Source organism: Petromyzon marinus, unplaced genomic scaffold (genome assembly GCF_048934315.1).
Source record: "Petromyzon marinus isolate PM22_M1 ecotype Great Lakes invasive population unplaced genomic scaffold, UKy_Petmar_22M1.pri1.0 PM_Scaffold_14, whole genome shotgun sequence".
NCBI lineage: Eukaryota > Metazoa > Chordata > Hyperoartia > Petromyzontiformes > Petromyzontidae > Petromyzon > Petromyzon marinus.
This window is the reverse complement of record NW_027423102.1, coordinates 2151894-2169798: the sequence shown is the minus strand read 5'-3', so window position 1 is coordinate 2169798 and position 17905 is coordinate 2151894. Positions and strand designations below refer to the sequence as shown.

Below are 17905 nucleotides of genomic sequence, written 5' to 3'. Positions count from 1 at the left end.
TCACTTACACGCTAACTTACCCACTCAACTTCCAATGTTAAATTACCCACCCAGCCATCACTCACCCATTCACTCACTCACCCAACCCGTCACTCAACCCTCCGCTCACCCACCCACTCACTCATTAACTTGCCCACCTATCTTCTCAACCACTCACCCAGCATTCCACTCAATCTCATACCAAACTAATCTACACACACCCACACACCCACTCACTGACCCACTCACTTATGCACTCGCCCAACCACCCACTTACTCCCTCATGGACTCACCAACCCACCCACCCATCTCCTCACTCACACACCCACCCCATCAATCACCCACCCACTAACTAACACCCACACACTCACCTACTCACCCACTCACCGACCCAGCACTCACTCACCGAGCCACTCAATCGCTAACCCACCCACTCACCCACCTACCTGCCCACTCACTCACCCAGTCACTAACGCACTCACTCAATGTATAGCCCACCCACTACCCACCTAACCTCCTTCCCACACACTCATTCACCCAACCACATACCCACCCACACTCACCCATACACTCACCTACTCGCCCAGCTGCTCAATTATTTACCGAGCCACTCACCTAATTACCCAGCCACTCACCTACTCACTCACCCTGCCACCCACTCCATTTCTAACCCACACACTCACCCAACCACCTCCCACTCCCTCAGCCACTCATCGACTCATCAAATCACCCACTACCCAAATAACTAATCATCCACCCACCCATCACTCAACCAAACAATAATAAAGCCACCCAATAATTAAACTACTCATTAACTCAACCACCCACTAACTCAACCAGGTTTATTTTACCAGGTAAGGCCCACTGAGCTATAAATATTGTTTTCAGAAGCACCATCGCCAAAAATTATAGCTCAAAAAAGTGGCTTATCATGTATACATTTATAGCAACCAACTCCTCTAAATACATGTTTCTAAATGTGGAGGGAAATATACAGGCATTAGGGTCAGGATCGAACCCACAACCTTCTGTATACGAGGCGAGGTAGTTAACATATCGCCACTGTGGCCCCCCACTATATGACTCTCCCACCCACTAACCCACACAGTCACCCACTCACTTAAACACCCACCGTCACATGCATCCAGGCACTGACTCACCCAGCCACTCAGTACCCATAAAACCACCCAGGCACTCACCCATGCACTTGCCCACTCACCCACCCACCCAATTATCCACACACTAAACTAAATTTTAAATATTTTTTTTTATTTTACCAGGTCAGGCCCACAGCAAAATAGATATTTTTCAGAAGCCACGTGACCACAAATAACAGTTCAATGAAGTGGCTTTTCACGTAGAAGCTAAATTATATAAATGCATGTGTCTAAATGCAGCAGGACAACCCGGAGAACTCTGATTAAATGTCACGCGACCACAGGAACAACATGCACACTCCAAATTTTCAGGCGTCAGGGTCGGGATTGAACTCACAACCTCCTGCATAAAATACGAGGAAGTTAACATCTCGCCACAATGGCACTCCACTATCTGACGTAGCCACCCACTCACCCACCCACTCATAACAAACCCACTCAACCCTGACAACTACTCAATCTCTAACCCACCAACCCAAGCACACAACAACCCACCTACCCATTCACCAACCCAGCCAATAAACTAAACTAATTTTATTTTACCAGGTAAGGGTCACAGAGCTATATACTGTACATCGCTTTCAGTAGTGACCTGGTTACAAATGATAGGCCAACGAAGTGGCTTATCACGCGGACATTTATTGCAGCCAAATCCTATAAATGCATGTTGATTTTATATGCAGAGGGAAAACCCGGAGGACATGGAGAAAAATCCATGCGACCAAGGGGAGAACGTGCAAACTCCAAATATACAGGCAGAAGGGTCGAGATCGAAACCACAACCTCCTGTTTTCCAGGTGAAGTGGTTCGCATCTCACCACAATGGCGCTCCATTCTCCGACTCTCCCATCCATGAACCCACACACCCACCCACTCAAATACCCACCCATTAACTCAACAACACATGAACTCAACCACCTACTAACTCAACCAGCCACTTACTCAACCAGCTTACTCAACCACCCACAAACTCAACCACCGAGCCACTCACACACTCACCAAGCCACTCTCTCAATCTCTAACTCACGCTCATGCATCCAGCTACTCACCCATCCACTCATCCACCCACCCACACACCAACCCACTCACCCACGCACCCAGCCAATCATAAAAAAACACTGAACTAAAACGAGTTTTTTTCCAGGTAAGGCCCACAGCTATATAAATCTTTATCAGAAGCAATCTGCCCACAAATAACAGCTCAATGAAGTGGCTTTTCACGTAGAACGTTATAGCAGCCAAGTTCTATAAATGCATGTTTCTAAATACGGAGGGACAACCCGGAGAACCCGGAGAAAATTCCAACCGACCATGGGGAGAAGATACAAACTCCAAATGTATACAGGCTTTAGGGTTGGGGGGAACCTACGAACTCCAATATACCAGGCGAGGGAGTTAACATCTCGCCACTGTGGCGCCTCATTATCTGACTCACCCACCAACTCAACTACTAAAGCCACCCACACACTCACTCACCCACTCACAAACCCACTCACTCACTAACCCACTGACTCATCAACACACCAAGCCACTCACTCAAGAACTTACCTATGCACCCACCTACACACCCACTCACTCTAAATATACAGACGTCAGGGTCGGGATCGAACCCATGACCTCGTTTATAAAAGACGAGGCAGTTAACATCTCGCCACTATGGCACTCCACTCTCCGACTCAGCCACCTACTCACCCACCCACTCACAAAACCACCCACTGGATCTCAAACACACTCACTCACTCACCAATTTACCCACCCACTCACCCTGACACCCACTCAATCTCCAACTGACCCACCCACGCACTCAAAATCCCACCTACCCACTCAACCATCCAATAAACTGAAACTAAACAAAAATTTTTTATTTTACCAGGTAAGGTCCACAGAGGTATATCAAGTGACCTGGTTACAAATAATAGGTCGACGAAGTGGCTTATCATGTAAACATTTATTGCATTCAAATCCTTTAAACGCATGTTGATTTGAAATACGGAGGGAAAACCCGGCTAACTTAATGCACACAATGGACCAGAAGGACAAGCGCAAAGGGTTCACATAATGCGCATGCATAATGTATGTTGACTCATTAATCTCTCCCCCCCTCCCCACTTTGCATCAAGAGCACCAAAGTGTGGTCACCACATCTATGCCTCTTTATAAGGAACGAAACAGACTAACTTCTCCACAAATCTGGCTGTCGCCTGATGAAGCTAGTTGTAATTACTGGCGAAAAGTTGTACTCAGATTGTAAATGTTGTGGCTTGACTCTCCAACACACCGGTGTGCTGTACTAGTTACAAATTGGAATGTTCTGATTACGTGACAACCCTTACTAGTTGGCTGTGTCGGGTGGTGGTGGGTTTTTTAACGACACATTTATATATTTACGCGATCTAACCCAAAAAAAACCCTCTATTTTGGATATTGGTCGCGAAAACCTACGTGTAAAACAAACCCCAAGGAATCAAAAAAATCGACGCGACCACGGAAGAAGATGAAAACTCCAAATATACAGGCTTCAGGGTCGGGATCGAATTGATTACATCCTGTATTCTGGGCGAGGGAGTTAACATCTCGCCACTGCGGCGCCTCATTATCTGACTCACCCACCCGCTCAACTACTAAAGCCACCCACACACTCACTCACCCACTCACAAACCCACTCACCCTGCCACCCACCCACTCATACAAATCGGCATCAATACCGTTGCTTTGTATGATCTGTGAAACGCAGAATATTGCAGATAAAATCGGACATTTTGAGCTTACTGCCGGATCGATTGAGAGGAATCAATACAATTAGTCTCGATTCACGATCAACAAAGACAATATATAGGAAAATCTCTGATCGGTGATTTTGATTGCATCATATTGCAGCGCCCCTTTGATGATGTTATAAAGCACTTGCCCCAACAGTCTGTTAAAGGCTACACGGGGGATCTTTGTGTGCGAGTAGCTCACAGATGCTTGAGAGATCTGGACACTGTCCGATCATCAGTGAGCTCCTCCGGCAGGCGAGGCTGAGTTGGCTGTTGTCTGTGCATTAAGAGGTGTTAAATATCCCACGCAGAGGAGTCTGCTTACAGGACAGTTAAAAGGTTCTTCACGTACCGTGTCCCGTGTCACCTGAACGTTAAATGGGGCCCCAGTAATTCAGTGTCCACCGCTGATCATCTTTCACCATCACCACTCGTCCATGAAGGCCAATGCGACGAGGCCATAGATAGACGGCGTGTTATAACGGAGGAGGGGGGGACCAGGAGAAACGTTGTACTACGTGACATCACAACACCCTGCACACAACCGTAGTGGCAGATTAGGGTGCGCATCATTCACGAATATGTGGTTTAAGTGGTTGAGAGTAGATTTTGGTGTAAACTGATCACGATGCTTTGCGTGGCCTGCATTTAAAATGTAATGTGTGGGTGCGTGAGCAGATATGAGTGGGTGAGTGCGTCAGTAAGCCAGTAGGTGAGTATGTGGGTGGATGGAGGGGGATGGGCGGGCACGCCATGGGCTGGAGTGGAGGTGGACTGATGCGTTATGGGAGGATGTGGAGCTGAGTGGGCTTTGCCGACGACTGGTACCAGCGGTGTCGGGATCGGCCTCTGCGGGAGAGGCTCGTGAAGGACGCTTCTACTGGGCAGTTGGAGACAGTCGCCCTCCACCAACGGAGGAGTGACGCTCACAACAACGAGCGGAACACCGGATGATAAATATGCAGCAATTTGGCACAGTACGGGGTACAGGTGGTGCATCTGCCAGTCATCTCAGTCAGCCAACCCATGGCACCTGGGTCTGTTCCAGGATCTCTGGTCAGCAAGCCTTCGACACGTCACGTGGCTTCAAAGTGCACCTGGCCTGGCACAGGCGCCGTGGTGACGTCACTGTCACTTATTGGCGAATGGCGACGGTCGATAACGCGGCGGTGGTTGTGAGAAATGCCATTTTGGGGGGGGGGGGGGCGCCAAACCTGACCAGCTGTAAACCTCACGTCGCCTCGCAGCCACACAGTGGCAACAGGGAGTTCTGGATGGGTGCAAGGGGCTGGTAATCCCCCTCCACCTTCAACTAAATAACCACACACGCGAGCCCTTGGGTCTCTCTGTGAGTCGATGGATCTGTGTGTGGTGAGTCTATGGGTCTCTGTGAGAGTCCGTGGGTCTCTGTGTGGTGAGTTTATGTGTCTCTGTTTTATGAGTCTATAGGGCTCTGTGCGAGTCTGTTTGATTCGGTGGTTCTCTGTGTGATGAGTCTATGCGTTTTTGTATGACTCTATGGGTCTCTATGTGGTGAGTCTATGGGTCTGTTTGGTGAGTCTATGGGTCTCTCTCTGAGTCTATGGGTCTCTGTGGGGTGAGTCTCTGCGTCTTTGTGGGGTGAGTCTATGCGTCTCTGTCTGATGTGTCTATGGGTCTCTGTGGTGAGTCTATGGGTCTCTGTGTGAGTATGGGTACGATTGAGTCTATGGGTATCTGTCTGGTGAGTCTATGTCTCTGTTTGGTGAGTCTATGTCTCTGTTTGGTGAGTCTATAGGGCTCTGTGCGAGTCTGTGGATCTGTCTGAGTCTGTGGTTCTCTGTCTGATGACTCTATGGGTCTCTGTGGTGAGTCTATGGTTCTCTGTGCAAGTCTGAGGGTATGTGCGTGGTGAGTGTATAGGTCTATGTGTGATGACTCTATGGGTCTCTATGTGATGGATATCTGTGGTGCACATATCCTGGCACAAGCGCCGTGGTGTCGTCACCACCACTAAGTGGAGAATGCTCCTACCCCTGCTCCTGCTTGTTCTTGTGCTCGGGAAGGAGAGAGAAAACTAGACTAAGGTCCACTGAGCTAAACATCTCTTTTTCAGAAGCGACTTGGCACCAATGATAGCTCAACGAAGTGGCTCATCATCACAGTCACTAAAGTTTTAAGTCAAAACTTTAAACGAATGTTTCTAAATGTGGAGGGAAAAACCGGAGGACCCGGAGAAAAAGTCCACACGACCACGGGGAGAGACAGAGACACGCAAACTCCAAATATACAGCAGGCATCAGGGTCGAACCCACAACCTCCTGTACACCAGGCGAGGTAGTTAGGGGGGAAAGCAGAGACAGCGAGAGGGAGGAGAATTAGTCAAACTCACACTCAGTATTACTAACTAACCATGATACACTCACCATGATACTCACCATCATACTCACGCATTCACCATCATACTCACACACAAGCCCACACACATCAACAGTCACCATTCACCACTACGTGGCGGTGATGTCCCCACAATAACTCAGGTGCCAAGGTTTGACGGCTGTGCCAGGCTAAGTGCAGGAGGAGGCCACGGGCCAGACTCAGGTGCCAATGGGTTGACTGCTCTGCCTGGCTAGGTACAAGAGGAGGGCTAGACCCTGGTGCTATGGGTTAACTCGTGTGCCACCACCTGCACAACCACCACAATAACAACCACACAACAATAACCACGACCAACAACTGTAACCACAACTATAATTTAACCACAACTATAATTCCCATCAGCCACACGGCCCTCTGGGAGTGCCTCTCAACTGCAGCAGCAGCAGGGCCGAGCTCTGCTTGAAGCAAACTCAGCAGAACGTGACGGCTGTGGGCCAGGCGCCTCCTCTGTCTCCCCCCACCGCCGCCGCCGCCACTGCTGATGTGGACACACCGCGCGAGGTTCTCACCTTCAGGCTGAGTCGACGTAGAGGAGGCCCAGCGAGCCGCCGCTTCAGAAGCTTTCGCGAGCCACTGACGGTGGCCGTGAGCGGGAATCCAAATCAGCCGCTCGCCACCCACAATCCACAGCGCGCGCCGCCTCCACTCGGCCCCGGCCTAAGCGGAAGTAGCAGCGGGGGAGGGGGGCGGGGCATGGGGGGTGAGGGGGCGGGTCGCGAGGGAGTGGGGCAGGGGGGGCAAGGGGGGGGTGAGGGGGAGCATAGAGGGGGTTCGTTAGGTGGAGAAAAAGGGGGGGCATGGGGGGTTGTGAGGGGGCATGGGGGGTTGTGAGGGGGCATGGGGGGTTGTGAGGGGGCATGGGGGGTTGTGAGGGGGCATGGGGGGTTGTGAGGGGGCATGGGGGGTTGTGAGGGGCATGGGGGGTTGCGAATGTGGAGGGGCGGGGGGGGAAGGGGGGTCACGAGGAGGGGCAGGAGGGGCAGGGGGGTAGCGAGGGGGAGGGAAATGGCGGACCATGGGGCGTGGTCGCGAGGGGGGGCAGGGGGGGAGGAGCTCAGGTGTGAGGGGGAGGAGCTCATGGCTCTGACGTCACGGGGGCGTGGTTACCTTGGACCACCCCCGCGTCTCGCGCCACGTGCTTCCGACTGGCAGTTTGGCCGTTAGAGAGACGCGGACCGACCCCAGAGCAGGAGTGGAACCGGGCTGTGGGTGAGTGGTGGCGGTGGTGGTGTGAGTCTCTCTGTGCGAGTCTGTGTGTGTGTGTGAGGCTTTCTATATGAGTCTGTGTGTGTGTGACTCTCTGTGTGTGTGTGTGAGTCTATCTGTGTGAGTCTGTGTGTGTGTGAGTCTCTCTGTGTGAGTCTGTGTGTGAGACTCTGTGTGTGTGACTCTCTGTATGTGTGTGAGTCTCTGTGTGAGTCTGTGTGTGTGTGAGACTCTCTGTGTGTGTGACTCTCCGTGTGAGTCTCTGTGTGTGTGACTCTCTGTGTGACTCTCTGTATGTGTGAGTCTGTGTGTGTGTGTGACTCTCTGTATGTGTGAGTCTCTGTGTGTGTGTGTGAGTCTCTGTGTCTGTGTGTGTGTGTGAGTCTCTGTGTGTGTGTGAGTCTCTGTGTGAGTCTCTGTGTGTGTGTGAGTCTCTGTGTGAGTCTGTATGTGTGTGTGTGAGTCTGTGTGAGTCTCTGTGTGTGTGAGTCTGTATGTGTGCGAGTCTCTGTGTGAGTCTGTGTGTGTGTGGAACGGTCGTAGAGCTGACAGCGCGCCACGCTATGAACCCGGCGACCCCGAGTTGGATTCCCTCTAAAGGCCAACAGCAGTAACGATTATCTGAACCGGTGCTGGGCCTCCCCTAGATCGACTCAACCTCGAATGAGTACCTGGTGTGGTGTGTAAAGATCGCCACTGGGGAGACAAAGGCGGCCGGGCGTGGTGCTGGCAATCCAACCCCCTCGTGTGTCGTGCCGGCCTTCATACGTACTGCTGGCTAACAGCACTTGCCCCTACAGCCTGTTAAGTCTCTACGGGGATCTTTGTCTTTGGTGTCCCATACTGGCAGGGGGAGGAGTGGTGGTGTTAATGTTGGTGGTATTAGTGGTGGGGGTGCTCGTGATGGTGGTGGTGTTAGTTGTGTTAGTGATGGTGGTGTTAGTGATTGTGGTTGTTAGTAGTGGTGATAGTGGTGGTGTTACTGGTGTTAGTGATGGTGGTGTTGGTGTTGGTGGTATTAGTGATGGTGGTGTAAGTGAAGTGATTGGATGCCATGGTGGTCCCCATCTTTAAGAAGGGAGACCGCACAGACTGTAACAACTACAGGGGCATCTCACTCCTCAGTGTGCTGAGAAAGGTCCTGGCAAGGATTATTCAACACTGCCTTACCAGGCATGCTGAGGAGAGGCTTGCGGAGCCCCAATGTGGTTTCAGGAAAGGGTGGTCCTGCACAGATGCCATATTTTCTGTCCGTTTGCTAAAGCAGAGGTGTAGGGAATTCCAACAAGACCTACATCTCTGCTTTATTGACCTGGTAAAGGCCTATGACACCATCAGTAGGCCTGGGCTCTGGGTTCTTCGTGCTTTCGGAGTCCCTGACCCGCTGCTCACGATCTTTAAGGACCTTCATTATGGTGAGCGGACCCGGGTAAAACTACATTGCCGGGAGTCGGAGCCATTCCCTGTTCACCTTGGGGTGCGACAGGGATGTCCTCTGGCTCCAACATTATTTAACATCTATTTCGACCACGTAGTTCGTGAGGCCTTCAGTAGCTGTACCGGAGGAATTTCCATCTGGTACAGATACAGTGGGAGGCTGATCAATGCCCGGATGCCGTCAAGGGATGGCTCCCTATTGGTCAACCATGTTATGTATGCCGATGACGTGATAATTGCGGCTCACTCAGAGGAGGAGTTGGAGGCGCTGCTGCTAAAACTGGAGTGTGCCACTAAGAGGTGGGGCCTTACCATCAGCCCCACCAAAACGAAGCGCCTGCCTGAGTATTTTGTACCATCGGGCACTCCACCTCCACAACTCCCAATCGGTGATGGGGCAGTTGTGGAGAGAGTGGAAAGTATCCCATACCTGGGCAGTGTGCTCATGACCATCTCCGGTTTAACAGCAGAGGTCTCACTCCGAATCAGTCGAGCGGCATTATCTTTTCAGCAGTTGCGTAACGCTGTGTGGAAGCTACCTGGTCTGTCGCTCCACACGAAGCTTCGGGTCTTCTCAGCCACAGTCATTCCCTCCCTTCCCTACGCTTGTGAAACGTGGACCCCCCTAATGGAACATCTTTGCCGGTTAGAAACGTTGAGGCTGGCCTGCCTCTGATCAATCCTGGGTTTAACCAGGCTGGATTGTGTGAGGAACTCACAAATCCTCGAAAGATCTGGACAAAGCCTCATCAGTGAGCTCCTCCGGCAGGCAAGGCTGCGTTGGCTGGGCCATGTAGCCCGCATGCCCAATCACCGCATGCCCAAGCAGCTTTTATTTGGCCGGATCGAGGGGGCTGAAGGGACGCAGCACGGGCTAGAGAAGAGATAGAATGATGTGGTACAGCAGGATGTGGAGCTGAGTGGACTTGCCGATAACTGGTACCAGCTGTGTCAAGATCGGCCTCTGTGGAAGAGGCTCGTGAAGGACGCTACTGGGCAGTTGGAGGCAGTCGCCCTCCAACAACAACGGAGAGCGCAGGAACGACGCTCACAACAACGAGCAGAGCGCCGGATGGCTAAAGCACAGCAAGTTGGCACAGTAAGGGGCACAGGTGGTGCATCAGCCAGTCATCTCACTCAGTCGACCTGTGGCACCTGGGTCTGCCCCGTGACCTCCTGCCAGCGGGCGGGCGTTCGACACTTCACGTGGCCTCAAGGTGCACATGGCCTGGCACAAGCGTCGTGGTGACATCACCGCCACTTAGTGGCGAATGGCGATTGTTGTTGTTGGTGTTAGTGATGGTGGAATTTTTGTTGCTGGTGTTAGTCGTGGTGGTGTTAGTGATGGTGGTATTATTGGTGCTGGTAGTGGTGTTCGTGGTGGTCTTAGTGGTGGTGTTAGTGTTGGTGGTATTATTGGTGGTGGTGTTAGTAGTGGTGTTAGTGATGGTGTTAGTGGGGTAGTGTAGCAGTTAGCGCGCTGCGCTAAGAACCTGGCGACCTGGGTTTGATTCCCGCTCACAGTCAACATTGGTGACGATTATCTGAACTGGTCCTGGGCCTCACCCTAGATTGACTCAGCCTTAAATGAGTATCTGGTGCGAGGTGCAAACATTGCCACTGGGGAGACAAAGGCGGCCGGGCGTGGTGTTGGCTACCCACCCCCTCGTGTGCCGTGGCGGCCTTCATAGGTGCTCGCGGACAGCACTTACCCCAACAGTCTGTTAAGGCTATACGGGGGATCTTTGTTCGTGGTGTTAATTGTGGTGTTAGTAGTGGTGTTCGTAGTAGTGGTGTTCGTAGTGGTGGTGTTCGTAGTGGTGGTGTTCGTAGTGGTGGTGTTGGTGGTGTTAGGAGTAGTGTTAGTAGTGGTGTCCGAACAGAGGAGCAACGCTCACGACAACAACCTTTGAGCCGGGCATCTAAAATGCAGCAAGTTGGCACAGTCATCTCAGTCAGACAACTCATGGCACCTGGGTCTGACCTGTGACCGCCTGTCAGTGAGCCTTCGGCACTTCACGTGGTCTCAAAGTGCACCTGGCCTGGCACAGGCGCCGTGGTCACATCACCGCTACTTAGTGGCGAATGGCAGTTGTTGTTTTTTGTATTTTTCGTATTGTGTGACTGGTGAGGATGTGAGTCCGTGTTGATGAGAGTCCGCATTGTGACGTGACGTGGGTTTAGACGTGGGTGTGTCATGCCCCTTCAACTCTGCGTGTCCCTTGCCTCTGTCTGCCGCTCTCCACGCAGAGACCCGGACCGCGCGAGAGACACCGTGAGCTCTGAGCACCCTCGTCTGCAAGTTGCTACCATGGAGGTACATGTGGCTCCTTGACTCGTGTGGTGAAGTATGGGTGGACGTGTGTTCTCCCCTCTGCGTGTGCCTACCTGTCACCTGTATACCTGGGTGTGCTTCTCCTTGCCCGCCTAAGTGTGTGCGGGTCTATCAGAGTGTCTCTCCGAGATCCTGTTGGTGTACGTGCCCGTCTACGCGTGAGCATCTACAGCGCTGTTATCTATCCACTGATGGATGAACGCCTCCCTCCCTGAGACCCTACTACCCCTCACATCCTGTGATGGAATAATCCGCCAAGCGCCGATTTCGTCGCACCATCTCTCTGGTGGCTCTCCTCTCTGATGTGTTCTGTTCCTTGGTTGTCGCTCCGTTATTATTCTTGACCGTGAGCCATTGTTGTCCCTCCTAGCCATGGCTCGTCCGGCCCGAGTCCCACTCACTCCTCTTAACAGTTTGAACGATCCCATTGACCTGCGTGTGACCTCGAAATCCACACGTCTTTCATTGTAAATCCAAGCATGACAACTGATATTGGCCAAATATCCCAACGCTGAGAACTGGCAACATCTCGGCAGGACCCTCCTGAATGTGGAGCCCAGGATGTCAGAGATGCTGGCTCAGTGCTCGCCCACTGCACTTGCTCCAACATCTTAATCAAGCCCATGTGGTGGACCTTTGTCTTTGTGTGTGTAGATCAGCCGAGCTGGAGAGGCTCGGAGTAACGGCGAGTCTTGCACCACGTGGAGTGCGCTGTCCTCAGCGCGCACCGGCTCCATCCACAGCAAATCGCCACAAGGTAAGAATAGAAATGAGTGACGTCAAGATGGCCACGCTGAATGGTGGGACATCACGACGGTCATGTTTCAAGGGGGACGTCACAGTGACCATGATGCATGGGGGACTTCATGGTGGCCATGTTGCATGGGTGATGTACCGTTCGAATTTTGCCATTCTCTGGTCTAACACCGACGAGACAAGGTCATAAAGAAGGCTGTCTCTGGTGCGGGCCAGTCAGTTTCAAAGACAATGCCCATATATTATCGGAGCATGTTTGTTTGCATATTTTTCAACAAGTACGTGTGGTAAATGCAGACTTGATGCCTTGCAAAAGGTATCTATTTGGTGTTTGAACATATTAACACCTGTTTTTGTGCCAGAAAGGGTAAAAGCTATTCTTATTTCATAAAATCCTTCTTGGCATACCTGTGTTATATTTATCTAATTCGTTAACCCCGTTTTCAAACCCAAGCAACCTAAGATGTCCTCAGAGCTGCATATAGCTGGACATCGAACAAAGATGATCACTGCATGGCACGCTTTCAGATGTGCTTCTGCAGTCATCTGGAATGCTCTTCCGACATTAGGCAGCCACTGGAGCGATGCACTTTTAAATCAATAATTTTTGCGAACTTGTTAGTTTGTTGCCTTTCCCCCTCACTTCTGATTAGCAGGGCTGCCGAAGCACGGTTTAACATACGGACATAACTGGTATTGGCCAAAACATCCAAATCCCCTGCAAATTCCTCAAATTGGGATCACACAGCAGACGTAATGGCAGCAGCGTCGCCTCCATTCTCTGTAAAGCATCTGCAGGAACCTCCTGAAAAGGAATCTTGAGACTTTTTGAGGCAGTGCTGCTTAAATGAAAGATCACCGACAGCTGTTGTTATTCTCTTGCCTGCAGCAATCCTGGCTCTCTTTGGCCCACAAATGACCCACCGGGAGAAGCTGGAGCTTGTCGCCATACAGGAAGTATGGTACTTTGCGCTCCGTAACAGATCCCGGGGACACAACAACGATGGATACGACGACCATGAACATCATTACATTCCGGTGAGACTCGCCACAAAGCCCCCGCCGTGGGGGCGGTCACAGGGCGCAGCGGTCGCGGGGTTCGTGGCTTCTTGTCATTGCAATTTAAGCAGCAACCAACCAGAGAAAGCACACGTGCACTCTCCCACACACTTCACAATCAGAAGTTTATTTCCCAAGTTAAGCCCATTGAGCTAAAGAGCTTTTTTTAGGGTGACTCGGCCAGCAGACATCAGAGCATTCCACAATTACAGATTTAAGAAAACCAAATACTTAATAAAAGCAATTATTTCGTAAAATAATGCTCACATGTTGTGATTTTCAAAATATAGTCAGTCTAAATTTGTGTAATTTTGTGCAGGTCCACCATGAGCACCTTCACTACCGCTATGAGGTGCTGAAGAAGATTGGGGATGGAGCTCAAGGCCAGGTGATCCGGTGCCTTGACCACAAGATGAACACCCTGGTGGCAGTGAAGATCTTGAGATCACCATTGAGGTAAGAATTCAGAGTGGTGTCGTCACAAGGACGACGTTGTTGTTACGTCAAGTGCTGTGGGCGGCCGTGTGATGAGGTGGTGACAAGTCGTGCCTCACGTAGAGGGTCCCCGGTTCGACTCCTGACTCGGGTGTCCTCCTGTGTGGAGTTTGTATGTTCTCCCCCTGTTCTGGATCAGTTCACTCTTACATTACATTAAGTCTTCATTTAACCCGGTAGATGCATTCCTGAAAAGTGCCGCATTAAGGGAAAGCACATTAAGCAAACATAATATCCCCATATATAATGTAACGATAAAGTTTTGCAAGATAAAATACACGCACACAGTGATGTAAAGAGATCAATAACGGAGGGCATGCTGTCACGTCACGTGATCATTCCGCATTCCGCCTACTGTGTCATACCGCTCAGCTTTGCAATTTTATAGCGGGCACATTCCACGTTATAATGGGCGCTTTCCTGCATTAGAACAGAAGCATTCCGAATTATAATGGGTGCGGTCCGTGTTATAACGGGAGCCTTCCATGTTATCATGGGCACGTTCCACGCTATAAAAGGCATGTTCCACGCTGTAATGGGGTTGTCCCATGTCATAACGTGCGTGTTCCGTGTTATAACGTGTGCGTTCTGCGTTATAGCAGCTACATCATGGGACCTCCTTTGCCAATACCAAAATATACTCCCAAAGAAGGTCCATGATGTAGCCGTTCACCCTGAGCTCTCATTGCTCTGATAACGCTTGTCTTTGTGCTGTACGCCTTTTGCCGTCCTCTGGTCTAACATCGTTTTTGAGACGAGGCTCAAAAGAAAGCTGTCTCTGGTGTGGACCAATCAGTTTCAAAGACAATGCATATATTATCAGAGTATGTTTTTGTTTGCATTCTGACCACAAGTATTATGGTTAATGCAGACATGATTCCTTGTAAAAGGTTTCAGTTTGGTGTTTTAACATCTTAACACCTGTTTTGTTGCCAGAAAAAAATGGAAAATCTATTCTGATATTTTGGTACTGGCAAAGGAGGTCCCATGATATTCCACGTTATAATGCCTTGCTCTGTGAGAGCCACTTTCAGTCACGACTCAGCTGTGGCTCAGTCTCTAAAACTCAGGCTCAGCTCTCGCTCAGCCGTGGTTTGGCTCAGGCTTGAGCCGCTCAGCTGCTGTTAAAGATACATGAGTGGCTCAGCCGTGGCTTGGCTCAGCTTCTGGGAATCCTGAGTGTGGCTGGGGCCATGCTCGGAGTCGGCTCAATTCACACATTAGGGAATCACTACGTTCAGGCAACACCCCAAACCCCCTTCTATCCCTTGCTTATTTGATCCTCTTCCCGATCCTTTCTGGAACCTTCCATGAGCGCGCTATCGGAACTCACAATGCCATTACACTTGGGGAACGCATATTTATTTATTTAATTCGGAATAGAATTTGTTTCTGGTCATTCCTTTAGCAAGTCTAAATCATGATTAATTTGTGGATTTTCTCTGCACAGCTCCAAGGATGATAAATTTCAGAGAAAGGAGCTCCAGATGGCTCTGGAACTTCAGGGTGAGGGCAGTGATGAGGAGTACAACGTCATCAAAGTCCTGAACCATTTTGACTTCAGAGGACACCACTGCATTGTCCTGGAGCTGTTGAAGTACGTACCATGTGTTCCCACCGCCCCCCCCACCCCCCATAGCGTGGTTAACTACATTAGCTAAACTAAAACTTTTATTTAACAGGTAAAGCCCACTGCCCTATCAGTTATTTTTCACAAGCGGCCTGGTTACAAATTATAGCTAAAAAAAGTGGCTTATGTGGAAATGTATAGCAGCCAAATACTCTAAACACACGTTTCTAAATGTGGAGGGACAAACCAGAGAACCCGGAGAAAAATCCACGTGACCAGGGGTAGAACATGCAAACTCAAAATATACATGCGTCACGGTCGGGATCAAAGCCCCGATCTCTTCCACACCAGGGGAGGGTGGTAACGTCACACCACCGGGGCTAGATGTTACTTTTGGGATTCCTGTGCCACCCACGCATTGCGGTACTGTGGAGCTGTCATGTGTCCCGGGTGCACGAGGCCACTCCTCTTTTCTCAATCAGCCCTGCCCACTTTTATATAGCCACGCCTCCACTCGATCAGCAGGTTGGCTGCAGCGCAGTGGTGACGCTTGTGCCCCTCGGTGAAAATCCCTGAGTTCGATTCTCAACTCGGACGCCTTTCTGCGTGGAGTTTGTATCTCCTAATGGATAATTCCACCACCCGGAAACAGAGCCAATGAAAGCAAGTGGACAGATGTGCTAACTGATTTGGTTCATCAGCAAACCGATGACCTAAACCCACACTGAGCTATGAATCATATTAGTCGTGAATGTGCAAATATAATATTAATATTGTCGTTATCAGAATCCACGCAGTATTGCAGGGTATGACACTGACGCTGCTTCGTTGTTGTCATTGTTGTTGCTGCTGCTGCCTCTTTCACAGGGAGAGCCTCTATGATGTGATTACGGAAGCGGGGTTCCGGAAATTGCACATGGGGATGGTGAAAACTTACACCAGGGGCATCCTCAAGTTCCTTTGCCACACCAAGGCCAGGAGCATCATCCATGCGGACATCAAGCCAGTGAGTGGACACAGCATTCAGCGTGACTTTGTTCCGGAGTTGTGTCATTATTGGGGACTCGGTCCATAGAGAAAACTAACCACGTTGGTCACAGGGTCGATGTGTTAGCTCTGTCCGTCTATCTGGAAGGAAGCAGGGTCACGTTACCTCTGGTGATGATCTGGTATGAATTAAACTGTCGTGTAGAGTCGTGTCGCTATTGGGGGACTCACCACAGATAAAACTAGCAATGTAGATCACAGCGTTGCCCCAAACTTTGGGAAACACAAACCGGAGCTGAAAAGAATGATTTTCAAAACGTGCCAAACACGCGTTTGAACTGACAGCTGCCCGTTGTCAGCTTCCATGCTGTGAATGGAAAACTTCCCAAGACAAACGCGCGGTGGAAGGCGTCACGAAATCCATGCGCCCTCGAGCGTGGTTTTTGGTCCGTAACTCGTTATCGGGCAGCTGAGCAACTAGGATAAGTTGTCTATAGAGCCTCGACTAACATCGCTCATCTTGACGCATTTGAAAGGGGCACCCCCAGTGGCAGCTGTCAGAAAACAGCGAATGTTGCACTGGACTCAAGGTTGATGACGGCGCTACGTCTCACCTAGTTCCCCTGTTTAGCTTGTACCGTGGTACGTGATTGATCCACTGCTGGCTGAATGCTATCGGCGTAACCTCCGAGTGTGAATTCCTTCTGCCTTTCTTCCTTTAGGAAAATGTTCTACTCAAGGATCCCGTAACCGGCACCGTCAGGGTCACGGACTTTGGCACCAGCTTTTTTGTGAAAAGGCAACGTGAGTAACCTCACCTGGGTGTGAGTTTCTGCCTGTGGGTGTGTCTGTGTTCCAGTGTGTGTGTGTGTGCAAGTCTCTTAGTGTCTGTACATGTGACAGTGTGTGATAACGATGCTGTTCATGACACAGTGAGTATACACACACACCTACATATATATTTGTTGTTGTTGTGCAGCTCTGCATGTGGGTGGGACCCTGCCATACCTCTCTCCGGAGGTATTGCTGGGCTACAGATTAACCTGTGCAGTGGACATGTGGGCACTGGGCTGCACAGTGGCGAAGTTGGCGACCGGCAGGAATTTATTCCAGTCGGACAGCTGCGACGACCACCTCCCGTGCTGCATGGAGGTATTTCCAACTGGCCGTTCACCCGCTCGTGATTCCCCCCTCCTTTCTTGAAGTTGTAGGCTATGGGGGGGGGGGGCAGGAGAGGGGGGGCGATTGGCTACTTGGTGATCTGGCGAATGGCAGCCATCGTATGTTTTATGTGTGTACACGTGTGTGTCTTGTACGTGTGGGGGGAGCAGTGGTGTAGCGGTTAGCGTGCTCAGCTACAAACCTGCTAATGCGAGTTTGATTCCAATTCACGGCCAACATCAGTGAGGATTATCTGAACCAGTACTGGGCATCCCCTAGTACAAATCAGCCTCAAATGAGTACCTGGTGCTGTGTGTACCTGCTTCAATATGGCCAACCATCCCCTCTCTGTGTGTGCCACAGTCCTAGCCCTCAACAGGTGCCGCTACTGTTGCTGCTGCTGTTTCTACTCACTACTAAAAACACTTGCCCCTACAGTCTGCTGCGGCTACACGGGTGACTTTTGCCTTTATCTCAACCATGTGCAGATCCTCGGGTTGCCTCCAAAATGCATGATGGATGCAGCTCCTGACGGAATGCACTACTTTGGTGAGTTGAAGGGTGGGGCGAGCATCCAACCGGATTC

General features: G+C 50.7%; 1 protein-coding gene across 1 annotated transcript in view; it reads right to left on the bottom strand.

Moving 5' to 3' along the window:
• The window catches only part of LOC142922693 (fructosamine-3-kinase-like), a 64518-nt gene that overhangs the window by 11247 nt on the left and 35366 nt on the right, over positions 1-17905 (bottom strand). The window contains exon 2 of the mRNA XM_076063517.1: positions 6823-6970. Coding sequence (XP_075919632.1) covers positions 6823-6970 — 148 coding nt within the window. The remainder of the gene's footprint in view (positions 1-6822; positions 6971-17905) is intronic.